This window comes from Vanellus vanellus (assembly GCF_965231255.1).
Source record: "Vanellus vanellus genome assembly, chromosome: 5".
Taxonomy (NCBI): domain Eukaryota; kingdom Metazoa; phylum Chordata; class Aves; order Charadriiformes; family Charadriidae; genus Vanellus; species Vanellus vanellus.
Window position 1 is genome coordinate 16917870 of NC_138910.1, and position 16271 is coordinate 16934140.

General features: G+C 38.4%; 1 protein-coding gene across 1 annotated transcript in view; it reads right to left on the reverse strand.

Annotated features, from left to right (window-relative positions):
• The window catches only part of MAP3K2 (mitogen-activated protein kinase kinase kinase 2), a 54374-nt gene that overhangs the window by 15992 nt on the left and 22111 nt on the right, over nucleotides 1-16271 (reverse strand). The window contains exons 3-10 of the mRNA XM_082484632.1: nucleotides 16108-16226; nucleotides 15023-15063; nucleotides 12048-12147; nucleotides 10078-10191; nucleotides 9355-9454; nucleotides 8275-8405; nucleotides 3021-3100; nucleotides 1007-1074 (exon numbers count right to left, since the gene is read on the reverse strand). Of these exons, the coding sequence (XP_082340758.1) occupies nucleotides 1007-1074; nucleotides 3021-3100; nucleotides 8275-8405; nucleotides 9355-9454; nucleotides 10078-10191; nucleotides 12048-12147; nucleotides 15023-15063; nucleotides 16108-16226 (753 nt within the window). The remainder of the gene's footprint in view (nucleotides 1-1006; nucleotides 1075-3020; nucleotides 3101-8274; nucleotides 8406-9354; nucleotides 9455-10077; nucleotides 10192-12047; nucleotides 12148-15022; nucleotides 15064-16107; nucleotides 16227-16271) is intronic.

Consider the following 16271-nt stretch of genomic DNA (forward strand, 5'->3'; position numbering starts at 1 on the left):
TTCAAAGTGATCCTCATTTCACACAGGAGAAAATGAAGGCTCCATGTACTGGTTTTGGCTGGGTTAGAGTTAGTTTTCTTCATAATAGCTCCTGTGGTGCTATGTGTTGGATTTGTGACCAAAACAGTGCTGATAACACAGGGATGTTTTAGTTATTGCTGAACAGTGTTTACACAGCATCAAGGCTTTTTTGTTTCTCACACTGCCCTACCAGCTAGTAGGCTGGGAGCGCGCAAGAAGCTGGGAAGGGACACAGCTGGGACAACTGACCCCAGCTGACCAAAGGAATTCCCCATACCGTAAGAGGTTGTGCTCAGTGATAAAAGCCAGGAGAAAAGGAGGAGGAAGGGGGGACATTTGGAGTTATGGCATTTGTCTTCCCAGGTAACCAGTAGGTGTGATAAAGTCCTGCTTTCCTAGAAATGTCTGAACCTCTGCCTGCTGACAGCAAGTAATGAACAAATTCCTTATTTCACTTTGCTTGCATGTGCAGCTTTTGCTTTACCTTTTAAGCTGTCTTTAGCTCAAGTAAAGTTTTCTCATTTTCACCATTCTGATTCTCTCCCCCATCCCACTGTGGAGTGAACAAGCAGCTGTGTGGTGATTAGCTGCCTACAGGGGTTAAACCACAACACTCCAACATTAAATAAATTACCCAAGGTTGTGCACCAACTTAGAGAGGTGGACATTACAGTCCAGTTTAACAAACTGTTGTGTCCCCCTATCCACTGCATCATTTGTTTTTTTTCAGAGAAGCAGATACGTTATACTACGCACACTAACAGCGGTGTTACACACAATAATCTAGCAGAAAACATTTGGAAGACCTTATATTTTGTTGTATCTTTTATTGTGTGCATTTGGATTGGATTCTGTTGGTTTGTCTTCTCCTACCACACTAAGTTTGTGTTACACAATACCTCTTAATTTGAACTTCCCTTCTCAGCCCTATTATTTGCAAGAGGAAGAGTTCTGGAAAGCTACTATGTCCAGAGATTTTGCCTACCTGAGAATTCCTGATGATTATCTGGATAGCTCTGTGCTCTTGGCATTCGAGATCTGGGATAGTTGTCTCTGGAAGTGTAAAAACATACAGTGTCTAAAAGCTGTTTTTAATCTAGTACTTAAACATTTAATCTTACTGTCTCACAATTCTTTATGACTGATGAAAATTTACTGCTATGCAAGTTGCTGCACCTGTTATATGGAACCTAATTTTGAAAATCAAATCTAGTAGTTATGAATAATAATTCAAGATCGGTAACAATGGAAAAGCTTGCTTTCTGAGCTTAATGTAGTAAGAAAGCAGACTGTGTTAATGAGCAATGATATTAGTGAAAACACGAATTATCACAAGTAAAGCCACAAAGGAGCACTGTTATGTTTAACACCTTTATGGCTAAACACAAAAGTTTATAGACTGGCAAAATATCTTATATGGCCTAAAAATTCTCTTGAGGAAATTTCACCAAAGAAATGCAGAACCTTTTAATGTCTCAAAATATTTCCTCTTCTCTCCATGAAAGTCATAGGATTAAGAGAGTAATTTTATTGAGTTATAGAATGATGAAGAATTTTTTGGTTCTTATACGATCACATTGTTTCTTACCTACAGTTGGTATGTAACTCCCAGCCACCAAAAGGAATGGATGGGATTGCCAGTCAGAGCAACCGATTACAGTATATTTCCATAAACATACCAAAACAATGTCCTCCTTTTTCTGGTAAGAATTTCTCTAATGGGTAACAGAAGCTAAATGGAGACACAAAACCTACAACTTTGTAGGAAATATTTGAATAAAAACAAAAAAAAAAGGAAAACAAACTAAGTAGAGGTAACATATGAAGTACATAAAAAACAAGCAAAAGAAATGTTGAAGAAGAAGAAACATTGAGTCAAATTAAGATTGCTTTTTTTCCCTTTCTTCCACTCATCCCTACCCCACAAAAAACTAAAATTTGGCAGTTTGGTAGGATTTTTATACTATGTAGTTATATTAACCACTTTGTGTGTATAACCTATCACACTCCAACCACAACATAATTTTCATGTCTATTGTTTTCTTGCTTGTGAAATGGAGACTCATTATTTAACGCAAAAGTTGGTTAGATGAAATGTATTTGTGTCCTCAAATCACATATTCTCAAATGAAATGGCACTATGGAATACAATAGCTCTGATTAATTGCCACAGGCGATGATATCCAACTTTACCTTTCAACCAATTAAATAAAATATTTAATGACAGGCAAACATCACTCCCTTCTTTTTTGCATAAAATAAAATATATAAAAAATAAATATTAAATAATAGCAGTATTCTTTGTAGACCAGTTCCAAATAAGTGAGTAGCCAATCTGTGCAACGTAAGGCCCAAGGTTATGTGCCCAACCAACTGTAAGTCAAACAGGAGTATGCTCTGTTCGGCTTAGCTGGCAGCTGAGAAATTCTGAACAGTGACTGTCTCAAAACACATGAATCTCCTAAGAGGTCAATCAAAAGAGATCTCCAGACCCACGACAGTACACACTGCCTCTTGGTAACAGCTTTAAACAAAGAAAAATAAGTGGAAAGTCTGCAATGGGAACAAGTCTGTTGAACTCTTTAAATGATTCTACCCTGTCTTGAATTGGGTGCCCTCTATCTTGGAAAAGGGAAGCTTACTTCGTATAGCAGTACCGAAGAAATGTAAATTTGATGGGGCAGCTCACTGCCAAGGAGTTTACTTCACAAGTATGTAACACTGGCAAAATTTAGTAAAAAACTTCAGTGCATTTTTGTAGGATCTGAAGTCTAAATTTTTGTGTTTCAAATGCAAATTATTAAAAAAGAAAGCTACTTCTATTTTCCATGCATTAGTAAGCAATTAAGTTTCAATAAGCTCTTATAAATGTTCTGTAACTTACAGAGGAATTTCTGGAAGGAGTTCAGCAATAGCTGTCGCTGGAGAGTTATTATATGTTACAACTGATACATTATGCAAACTAATAAAGACAAATAATGAATGTAAGTAATTTTTACCCATCTAAAGGGCTGTCAAGTGAGGGACAGCTTCCAGAGCCAGAGTTTTCAGGACTGCTCAAAGACAATGGATCCAGCATCTAATAAATAACAAACAGAGAAAGACCAACAAGTTCAAGGTGGGTTTTTTTTGTTTTGTTTTTAAATACTTGACAGTTCCTGCATTGAAACGCCTAATAAAAACCAAACCAGAAATATTAATTACTAGAGAAATAGTTAGCTGCCATAGTTGAACCTGCATTGCATCCTGCAATCCTGAAAGGACTCCATAATTTTTCTTGCATCTAACTAGAATATAGTTAGGGTATTTAATCCTCTATCGCACTTTGTACACAAGTTGTACTGCTGCATTCTTCCTGCACATGCCATTGTCCCATAATATTATAGCAGTATCTGCATGAGAGTAGCTTAACAGAATAACAAATAACACCTCTAAAGGATAAAAAGCTGAGCCAGTTTAAAAAAAAAATGTTGATTTTGTTGTCATCACCAAAGAAAAAAAATCTCAAATATGACAGATTGTGATGAATACAATTTATATAATCTCTGTAGTGGCTTAAGTTTAGCAGTCACAGAAAACAGCTGAAATCAAATCCTGTAAAAAGCTTTTAAACATTTATCTCTACTTAGGGCTCCAAGTGAGTCACGCCGATTTTTAAATAGAACCAAAGAGAAAATGGAGGAAGAAAGAAGGAGAACGCATAAAAATTATAAGCACTCTTCACCTAAACTGCAATCCTGTTTCAAATAAAATAACTTTCATGTGAAACTGGAGGTTACAAAAACACCAAAGACCATATTTTTTTTTCCCTAAAACACTTCTGATGACCTAGTAATCGATGCTCATGAGCTGTGTAAAATCTGCCCTGTATCAGTCTGAAGAAGTCATAAAGCTGACAATCTAGGCCAGATCCATTACATAATGTAAACAATCATCAACACTTTCTCTGCTTCTCAAATTCTAATCCAGAGAAAAAGAAATGGATTGATAATCAAGAGCATCATCTTGATTACCAGCTATTTTTATTGGCTGACATTAGTTTTGTTTATCTCACACTACCACCCTTAAAGTCCTAAGTTTAATGACAGGCAAACATCACTTCCTTCTCTTTTGCAGTAAACCAATCTGAAACATTTTACAGATTTATTTTTCAGAAGCGGAAACAGAATCTAAATGTTGAATTATTGAATGTGACAATTTTACCAGCCTACCTTTCAAAAACAGAGTGGAAAGCTCATCTGTTATCTTAAAATGAGCTCCTTCCTAAAATAAAGTTCGTTTTGCTATATAATACAACATCTACTATTTTCTATGAATTGGACACCAGTCTTTTGCTGTAAATTAAGCAGTTACCCCTCCAGTATTTATGGTCTGTGCTGCATCTTAAAGGTCCTGGGCACATACTTTGCCGAGCATCAATTAAGGACTTAAAGAAATAGTGTCCAGAAAGCGAGTTTGCACTCTACAAACACAGACACTTCAATGAACTCTGCATCGGGGAGGACAACATTTACTATAAGTTCAACAATTATATTCCTCTCTTCCTATGCTGAACAGTTGGTCCTGAAAGGGAAAAAAGTCCATCTACTGCCATACTAATTACCTCTACAACTTAAAGCCAAGCAGCCCATGGCCCACTTTTACCCAACCCATGAGCTCTTCTGTATAGGAAGTGTGGTGTCTGCTGTCAGAGTCTGAATAGCTATGCTCAAGCAGACCAACAGGAGAGCAGAGCAAAGCCCTCCACTCCCAAATCCCCTTCTTGTCTTTGTGGGGCAGGCTGTGACAGATGTAGGCAGCACGGTCAAGAATTGCCAGGGTGAGGTGGCAACTTAGGGGGAAGGGAAATAAACAGAGGCTGTGAGTTCCCAACACCCCAATCTGGCCCTTGAGGCTTCTAAGGTTGAACCAACTTGGCTTCCTGTGAAAGTAAAATTCCTGTATTTAAACCCCGTTGACATCTTACACAGCACTGAGTACATGACAGGTTACAGGTTTCTTGCACAGCAGAACCCTGAACTTGCACCCTGAACTTTGGGAGAGCTGACTTTGGCCTCTTGAAGAATCTGCTTGGTATGGTGCCATGGGATGAAGCGCTGGAGGGAAGAGGGGTCCAAGAAAGTTGGGTAATATTCAAGGACCGCCTCCTCCAAGCTCAGGAGCAATGCATCCCTACAAAGAGGAAAGCAGGCAGAAAAGCCAGGAGGCCTGCATGGATGTATCAGGAGCTCCTGGACATGATCAAAAGGAAAAAGGAGGCCTTTAGGGAGTGGAAACAGGGGCGGGTAGCCTGGGAGGTATACAGAGGAATCGTTCGAGCAGCCAGGGATCGGGTTAGACAAGCTAAAGCCCAGACAGAACTAAATCTGGCCAGGGACATTAAGACAAATAAAAAATCCTTCTTTAAGTATGTCAGTGAGAAAAGAAAGATTAGGGAAAATGTGGAACCTCTCCAGAAGGAAACGCAAGAACTGGTTACCTGGGACAGAGACAGAGCTGAGGTACTCAATGACTTTTTTGCCTCAGCCTTCACTGGCAAGGACTGCAGCCACACTACCCATGATGCAGAATGAAAAGGCGAGGATTGGGAAAATGGAGAACCGCCCACTGTAGGTGAAGATCAAGTGCGAGACCACCTGAGGAACCTTAAGGTGCACAAGTCCATGGGACCTGATGAGATACGTCCACTGGTCCTGAGGGAACTGGCAGATGAAGTCACTAAGCCACTAGCCATCATATTTGAGAAGTCGTGGCAGTCTGGCGAGGTTCCTGCAGACTGGAAAAGGGGAAACATAACCCCTGTTTTCAAAAAGGGAAATAAGGAAGACCCAGGGAACTACAGGCCAGTCAGTCTCACCTCTGTGCCTGGCAAGATCATGGAGCAAATCCTGGAAACTCTGCTGAGGCACATAGAAAACAAGGAGGTGATTGGTGGCAGCCAGCATGGCTTCACCAAGGGCAAGGCATGCCTGACAAATTTGGCGGCCTTCTACGAAGGGGTTACAGTGCCAGTGGACAAGGGAAGACCAGCTGGCGTCATCTGCCTGGACTTGTGCAAAGCATTTGACACTGTCCCACACGATATCCTGGTCTCTAAATTGAAGAGACATGGATTCGATAAATGGACCACTCGGTGGATACAGAACTGGCTGGACGGTCGCACTCAAAGAGTTGCGGTCAACAGCTCGATGTCCAAGTGGAGAGCAGTGATGAGTGGCATTCCTCAGGGGTCGGTACTGGGGCCTGTACTGTTCAACATCTTTGTCGGCAACATGGACAGTGGGGTTGAGTGCACTCTCAGCAAGTTTGCCGATGATACCAAGCTCTTTGACAAGGTAGACACGCTGGAGGGGAGGGATGCCATCCAGAGGGACCTGGACAGTCTGCAGAGGTGGGCACAAGCCAACCTCATGCAGTTCAACAAAAGCACAAATACAGGCTCGGCGGGGAATGGCTGGAGAGCAGCCTTGAGAAGAAGGACCCGGGGCTGCTGATTGACAAGAAGCTCAACATGAGCCAGCAATGTGCGATCGCAGCCCAGAAGGCCAACCGTATCCTGGGCTGCATCAAAAGAAGCATGGCCAGCAGGTCAAAGGAGGTGATTCTGCCCCTCTACTCCACTCTCGTGAGACCCCACCTGAACTACTGCATCCAGCTCTGGAGTCCCCAACATAAGAAGGACATGGAACTGCTGGAGTGTGTCCAGAGGAGAGCCACGAGGATGATCCAAGGGCTGGAGCACCTCCCCTATGAGGAGAGGCTGAAAGAGTGGGGGCTGTTCAGCCTGGAGAAGAGGAGGCTCCGGGGAGATCTTATTGCAGCATTCCAGTACCTAAAGAGGGCCTACAGGAGGAAGGACTGGGGAAGGACTTTTTACTCGGGCATGTAGCGATAGGCCAAGGGGGAACGGCTTTAAACTAGAAGAGGGCAGGTTCAGATTGAACATTAGGAAGAAGTTTTTCCCTTTGAGGGTGGTAAGGCACTGGAACAGGTTGCCCAGAGAGGCTGTTGAGGCCCCATCCCTGGAGGTGTTCAAGGCCAGGCTGGACGTGGCCTTGGGCAACCTGGTCTAGTGGGAGGTGTCCCTGCCTACGGCAGGGGGGTTGGAACTCGATCTTCAAGGTCCTCTCCAACCTAAACCATTCTATGACTCTGTGATTCTTGAATACTCTGGAGTGAAAGGACATTCTGGGCCTCAGAGATCATCTGTCTATCTGACCAGTCAGTGACCAAAAATGACTTTGCCCAGGCCAAGAGTAATCATTTCGCTGAATGAATCCTGGCCTGGGCTGGATCTGACCACATGGCTATGATAATGAATAGCACCTCGGTCTGGAAATTAGGAGATTTGGTCTCTATTCCCAACTCCGTCATTAAAATTGTGCAACAAATTGCACAATCTCTTTGCCTCTATTTTTATTCTATCATCTGTCTCTCATTTAGTCAGCTCATAAAACCGTTGCTTCTTGCCATTTGTTAATACAGTGCCAATGTCAACAAGAACTTGAAGGGATTTGGGTATGCAGCATTATTTTTTTTCCTCCTTAAAATATCTCTTTCTGCATTGCCAATTCTGTGAGCCATTAAATTCCTCCATCTTTCCTGCTGTTTTTAAGGGCAATTTTGATAATTCCAAGAGCAGGATTTTTAAGCATGCTAAGCATGCTGATATCCCACACAATAACGCAGGTGAATAAGGAGAACAACATAGCATATATTTGTGTTCCTCACACAAGAATGTGACCGCAGAAAGTATTTCAGAACTTATTTATACCAAGCCCATTGCTATCCCCTGGCCTCTACCCCAATACCGTATCAACCACGTTCAAATAATTCTGACAGATCCAAACTCTGCTTTAAAAACTCCTTTAATTACCTGGGAGAAATTTATAAAACTGGTCTTGCTTACATGACCTTCTAATTAAAATAAAGGGGTTTGTGCTTTCTAATGTAGACATCTCTTGCTCTAATTTGTATCTATCACTACCTCACCCAACTATCATGGAAATTAAGAATATTATCTTTCTCCTTGTAGCAACATATTTAAATAATTGAAGAGACTTACAGAGAAAAAACAGGTTCTACAAGACTAAACAACCACAATTATTTTAACCTTCTCTCACAGATCATGTGTTCTTGGGTTGTCATCATCTTTTTAGCTGTTCTTTCTAACAATTCCATATCCTTCTTGAACAGCAGTATTTCATAAATCAACCTAACAAAAACTGTAATTTTAATAAATCACACACGTACCTGATCCATACTTTCTGGAATGAATTCACCCTCACTGTTGATACTGGTAAAGGACCCATTTCGGGCCACCTGATGCAGCTCATCTGGAATGTATCCTGGGGGAGGTGAACTCCTATCACGAGTATTAGAACCTTTTGAAAGAAAAGGGCTAGTTAGAATCTCTTCGCTAACCCAGAATCCAGGGGCTTTATTCAAATGCTTCAGAGGCACTGAGCTTGCCTGGATCACTCCTTGCTTTAGAAAATTCTCAAATGCCTACGCAATACAAGACTTACATATAAGCATTAAAAATCTGTAATATGGGAATTACAAAGACTTTGGAGCAGGGTTGCCTCAATGGCATTAAGAAGAATTTTCATTGTATGGGAACAGAAATATAATTTGCCCACACATCTTGCTGGATAAATTTATTCTTTTAAAACAAAATAAAATTCCATATCCTTCTACCCATGTCAACTAATCCTTTTGCAGCTCTTGAGAATTTTATTTTATCTTTGTAGAATATTATGTCTGCAAGGACATGAATACCTCTGTTTATAATAAATGCATAATAAAATAATTAAATGGTCTGAAAAATTATTCATTAAACTCACTAGTTTCATAATTAAATTTGGAAATTAATATCACACCAACTTTAAAATAAGCAAAAAGGTTTTATCAATGCCAAAATAAGTATCTTGCACAAATGTTTGCACACTAAGATAAAAAAAATACGGCAATCCTAAATTGAACAAGGAAATGCATTCCCATATAAACAAACAGATTTTTCAGTAACTCAATTCCTGTATCTGAAAATAAAGGGGAGTACTAACATCAACTTTTTAGGATACCCATCAGTTATCCCAAATAATTCTACATAGATTTATTTACCTGTGATTTTTTTTTTTGGTTATTTTTCTGTATTATTTATATGTATTTCAACCTCCTTCGACTTAGAATTCAAGATCCACTCCACTGAGTGCAAACTCATAGTAGAGTCATTGATGAGTAAGAGAAATTCAAACAGTTGAGATCAAGATCTTCATGAAGAGAATACTACAAAAGTTTTTACAATTAAAGCTATGGAAATATGTAACTTACCTATTACAGACAGTCGCCTTTTTCTGTCTGTCACACCAAACACTGTATTATCTAAATCTTCCAGTGACGCCAAGGGTTCCACATTATTTACACTGGGTGACTGAAAAGGCACACATATTACAAACTGCAGTTATTATCTTAAACTCCTGACAATGAAAATACTTCACAAACTTCATAGGCTTTGTGCAGCACATTCCTTTTTCCAAGCAGTCAAAAAGAAGCTTGCCAATTTATAATCAAAATTCATCTATTTTAGTAGCTCATTCTTAATATTTAACAATAATTTTCAATATGTACTACTATACAAATCCTATCAATGTCACAGCCATGATGTGTTAGATAATACCAAAATAACTCAGTAGTTAGCCTACAGTCCACTGCTACTGTTTGGTACAACATTTAACTTGTCACAGAGGAGTGTCACCAACAAGTGACTTAACAGTTTAAAATAACTGCAGTTAAATTCTACACGCTTCTCAAATTTGCATCACGTCATCATCCTATTAAGGAACACCTTTCTACCACTGTAGGGAAGGCAAACAAAGATAGAGGAACAGGATCTAGAGCCTAAGTCAATACAAAATGCTAATAGATGCTTAAAGTGAACTGAAGAAGCAATCAGTAATATTTTTAATTGGAAAAACGTCATCTTTAAGAAAAGATACAAATTATACTACAGTATGAAAACTGACGAAAAAGACATTTAAGCATGTCAACTCATACCTGTGTATTCCCATGTATTACAAGCAATATCTTGAGACTCTTCATATGAACACTACGATCAAGCAGTTCAACTGCTTTGTCCAAGTCATCCTGTGTGGTTAATGGAATTACAAGCTACAAAAAGGGGAAAAATAAAGATGCCTTAAACAGGATACAAGAAAGAAATGAGGAAGTGCAGAGAAACAAATAACTGATGCTATCTTTCCTTTCATTCCAAACAACTTGAAAATAAAATTTATTAAACGATGCCTCCAGTTAGCACCAAAATGTCTGAAGTTCGACTTTAACTCTTCCTTCAGATGCCTTCAATAGATAAAGCATGGCGAAACAAGTCTTCACAATGAAGGAGCAACCATCTTGTACATATGTACAACTTAATACCCTACAAGTTTCAGAGAAACATGTGCAACCATGTCAATGTATTTGCCGTCGCCTAAAACAACGCAAGTCTATCAGATAAATAAAAATAAGCCCTATTTTATAGAGCATAAAGCACATTTTTGTTTCTCACAATATTACCACTATATTTGTTTGAAGTTGCACCACTAACAGAACTTCTCAATTGAAAAAGAGAATTTCTTAAGGAAGCGTATCAGGCATGATGTGATCCATATGGAACAACTGTAGTCCCTACTAGAATCTTACTTGGATCTAATTAATTAGAATTAACTTGGCATAAATGTATCTTTAGAAAGGAAAACGTTATGCCATTAAAATGCACTTAAGATCTCAGTTCTATAACAATTAAAATTGGGCTTATGTTTCCAGAGAGTAAATTCCAATTTCTGCTTGTAACAAAGGGACAATGCAATATAGATTTTTAAAAGATCATATTCTACTTGTAAACAGTCTCAGTCAGTGATGCTCAAATACAACATCAGTTGAGAAAAGTACTTTTATACAAAAAGAAATGGGAAAGAGGGAGGAAGGTCTTGGTAACAAATGAGCATACTCTTCATTTTAAGTTGCAGTTTTAATGCTAATGACAGGTTATAATCATCACATTTCAGAATGGTGATGGGATGCCAACTAGTGCAGAAGTTGACAACCAGAAAACCTGCTCAAATGCCTAAAAATCTATCAGAGGAAGGAGCTGAGGCTAAAGCATCGTGAATGCCCATCTCTCCTGACCTTTCTAATCTCCAAAAGCCTTCTGTTGGAATTCTTCGTTTTGAGGATCAGTTTCACAGAAGTGCCTGGTAAGGTAGCGAGTAACCAACAAACAGCAATTACAGGCATTTGCTTCTGCAAAGATGCAGATTAGATACAGCAATTATGTTGTGCATAACCAAGCACACAAATAATCCTCCATGCGCTTTGCTGACTCAAGGCAAAAAACATAAGTAACTCCTAAGAATGGAACCTGCATCTGTAAATATACTTCCTATTAATAATTCCACCTCTACTTCTAAAGGAAAGCTGGAAGAAATATTGATCAGGCACAAGTGGCTTGACAGCCCTAGCGCTGTTCCCAAGCAATCTTTGTGAACCAGTCATTTTAAGAGGAGCAACAGTTAAGCCTAGTTCTCCAAACTAAACATGACTAAATGAAGCATTCCAATGATTACCTAACAAGAGTAATCCTTAAAGAAGAAAAAGTGTACAAGAAAGGATAAATATTTATAAATTTATATTTATAAACATGACAAAGCTCAAAGAGGTAAAGGCTTTCCCAAAGTCATGCAACAGGACTGTGGCAGAGCAGGAAGACAATTTACCCATTCCCAGTCAAGTCTGAGACATAATTCATTAAGATATGACTCTCCATGTTAAACATTTCATACATCTCCTGCCTATCCTAATTTAGACAAGCCTTGCTTATTTGAGAACACACACATTAGACATCTGGGGGTTTGTCACAGAAATAAGTTTCGTCACAGGAGTGGTTCTCACTGCTTATGAAAGCAAATTTCAGCCTTAAAATAATCAACATACAAGTCAACAAGAATTTCAGAGACACAAAATATTACCTCATTATTGCTGTAATGTAAATCCATAGTCTGTCCAAAAGCAACTTTAGCTTTAGCTGCAAGATCTTCAAGTTTAACAGGCCTCGGTAATTGCAGGATCCTGAAACACAATTTAAGTTATAAAGAATTTTTGTCCATTACTTATGAAAATATGGCAACTCATTATTTAAGAACGATCTTAGAATTAAATGTATTACTAAAAAGACTGTAAGAGGCTATGCTTTATTCACTGTCGCCCATATTGTGAGTCACTAAAAAAAGAGAAGAAAGCAGTGAAAAAGTTATAAGGGATAATCACACATAAAATTAGATCTCATTATGACTATTTTACTGGCTTGCATATGACTTCTTTCTTAACTTAATGCTTTGCATGCCTCCATTCCAGAGGCAAATTCTTAGAAACTTCTAAAATTTTCTGCTTCTGAAAACTAAGACAATGGAGTACCCATAGGCTGACAAGCATAAGTATCAGAAAAGAATTACTCCTACCATCCCCATTTTTTTTTGGAAATCCAAAAGATGTCTTATCTGCGTAGGATAACTAAATATGACCATCTTGACCATAATGAACATACGCTCAAACTGCTGAGTCCACCACTAACTGTGCTTCAAGTGTGCTCCTGTAAGGATGGTGCAGTTGTAGGTCAACAACTCATTCTATTTTAACTTGTCAAACCAAATAGGCCAAAATGCCTATAACTGACCTTTTACTGTAAAAAAACCCTATTGTACTATTTGAGACACAACACCATTAAACAAAAAAAAATTTTTTAGAAATGACTAAGCTAGTGAGGTACATTCAATTCACATTCAGAAAAGAAATAGCCCTCAAATGTTGTGAAGCAGAAAGATCAGCACAGGGTAACCCCCTTTTATCAGCGTTTCAGTTGGTACACTAGTTAGTGAACAATATTTCTCACTGAAATGAGGCTAGAAGCCAGGCCACTTCCAACTAAAAATTATTTTGAAAAATAAAATCTTAAAAGAAAAAACATCAATTCTCACTGTAGTTAACAGTTTAGCAAGCCTGGAACTATGCCCATCACACTGCACACTCCTAAGTACAGAGTGCCACATTCACTACTGAAACGCTGGAATCACTTCTGTTTTCTGCTTCCCTTTTTAAAAACTAGTGAGAAAGCCATTGCATAATTTATTTTTCTTGCATAATTTCATTATTTTATCTTCAGATCTACATGCTCAGGCAACAAAAGTATTATAAGTCATGCTGAGCAATGAGCCTGGACTGCTCAGAGCATGTAGATCTGAAGATAAAACTAATGAAATTATGCAAGAACAATAAATTATGCAATGCTTCTCTCACTAGTTTTTAAGGCAGAAAACAGAGCAAGGCCACTCAGCGTTTCAGTAGTGAATGTGGCACTCTTACTTAGGAGTGTGCAGTGTGATGGGCATAGTTCCAGCTTGCTAAACTGTCCGTGCAGACTGCAGTGAGATGATGTTTTCTCTCAAATTCACGCTTCCACTTATTTCACAAGAAATTGCTAGATAGAAGAGTCCTTGATTTTCAAAGCTTTTGAAGAGACTTATTTCTTCCAAATTACTTATAGCACTCAACCACTACCGATGCACTGTTACATGCGATGTTCAGAAAAGTGATGGAAAGAAGCTGAAGAACGTTAACACCTGGGGAACTTACTGCTATTTTAGTACCGCATGTAAAGAGAGGGCACATATTGCATTCGGCATGGGCACACACTGACCTATCGCACATCACACTGAGGACTGCCCAGAAGTAGCACAGGTTTCATTCTGAAGCAATCTTTACTTAAGGAATTTACTATTTCTATTGACAAATATCGTGACTGGAATATTATTTCCTTTTTCATTAAGTATTTTCAAAGATCTTATTCTATAACCTTTTCTCTGTAGGTACAATGAAGGTTTATGTTTTCAGGAGACAAACAGACAAAGAGTTGTCCACACAGCAGTTCTGCACGGAACTGTAGATCCAACTTCTGTAAGGCTTTTGAGCAGCCACCAGAGCAGAGATATATATAGATGTCTGTATACTTCAAGTGTGTATATTCATCTCTCATACACAAAATGAAAATAAATTTTAACTGATTATTCAAAATTATCAATGAAAACAATCTAATTATAAAGTCTAATAAATTTTCTTGTTACAGTTCTCAGATTGGTTTCTCCAAATTACAATCTAATATTGAGCTTTAAGAACTAGGCTTCTTCCTCTAGGTATTACAGTAACAATATATTATCATGCATTTATTAAGCACACGATGCAGAAAAAAATATTTGCTGGTCTACTCATATTTGAGATCTACGCTAATGATCTAAGTAATTGTTCTAGGCTACAAATAAATGAAGTGCAAACAAATGAGAGATATTACATGGGACATAGCTACTAGCCATCATATTTGAGAAGTCGTGGAGGTCTGGCAAGGTTCCTGCAGACTGGAAAAGGGGAAACATAACCCCTGTTTTCAAAAAGGGAAATAAGGAAGACCCAGGGAACTACCGGCCAGTCAGTCTAGAAGAGGGCAGGTTCAGATTGAACATTAGGAAGAAGTTTTTCCCTTTGAGGGTGGTAAGGCACTGGAACAGGTTGCCCGGAGAGGTTGTTGAGGCCCCATCCCTGGAGGTGTTCAAGGCCAGGCTGGATGTGGCCTTGGGCAACCTGGTCTAGTGGGAGGTGTCCCTGCCTATGGCAGGGGGGTTGGAACTCGATGATCTTCAAGGTCCTCTCCAACCTAAACCATTCTATGATTCTACAGTAAGATACTTCTGCATTTATGTATACTTAAGGCCCACATTTTAAACAGATTATATTTCCTTAAATTGTGTTCATATCAAAATTAAATTTAAGCTAAAACCAAATACATTCAGGTATCTGAAAAGCTTTGGACCGTTTACCTGAAACTTTATGATACAAGACCAACAAAATTCTATAAATAATTAAAAGACAAGATTCTTTCCTGTGTTCCCAACCTTACCTTTTTTCACCTCGATGTTCAAATTTGACTCTAACATCGTTCTGTAAGAAAAGAGATGAAGGAACCACTATTAGTTTGTTACTACCTCCTTTAACAAAGGCCATGAAATTCCACTCAATAATCCTACACCAGAAGTAAAATCCTTAAGCAGTCCATATTAATTTTCTGTCCTTTCTTATATACCAAGCATTTTAACAAAGCACTTCTGCTGAGGTATCCGAGAGGCTCAAAGTGTGTAAACAATATGAAAAATTATTCTGAAGTACAAGAAATGCTTCTGTAAGTAAACACATTATTTTCTATCACTATATTTTATAATAATAACAGATTCATGATTTCAAATTCAGTGTGGAACTGCTTGCCAACAAATTCTTTATGATGAACAGGCAGGTAGATTTAACTACCGTAACAGGTTTTTATGTACACTTGGGAGCTGAGTGTTCCAGGCTTAGGAAACATATCTTGTTTCATATGCATTACCATAGAAACCCACACGTGTAATTAAGCCAGCATTCATGCAATCAATTTGCCAATAACAAAGATACTTGTAAATACCTGCGGTTACATGGAAATAAAATTGTTTTGCAAAAATCATAATTTTAGGAATCAAGTTGTATTAGCAACTATTGCAGGAAAAAAACCCATGCATTCAAACACAGAGATTATATCCAAATCATGTTCTATCTTCAAAAAAATTACTTGATTCACAAGTGATTGCTTTCAAAATTCAGAAATTTAATCATCTCTAAGTAAGAGATACTAACACACCTTGCTATTTTACAATCTAGTACCAATCAAATAATTAATAATAATAATAATAAATCAATCTACATACAGTGTCAAAACACCACATAAGGTTCAATTTATCAAGATCAGAGTCATTTAAGCATACACTATGATCTGGTCTGAAATGCCACCATTTCATTTTGCTGATAATTTAAGAACATGAACAAAGAAAATGGCAGCACATGTGGGAGACTAATAGCTCGTTCTGGTATGCTCACTGGTCTGGCAAGTAAAATAATTATAGAAGTCACAGCAGGACATTCCATGTTCAATAGGTTAGTCAGGATATTAAAGATTACCTGTTTTTTAGGTGAAGATGACTTTGGTTTTCCTGTTTCTTGCTGGGGCAATACAGGACGACTGGCCTTATGAAGCACAGCCAAATCCTGCATGATTGAATTCAAAGCTTGCTGCTCATCTGCTCAGAGAAAAAGACAAGAGAAGCGTAAATGACTGTTACATT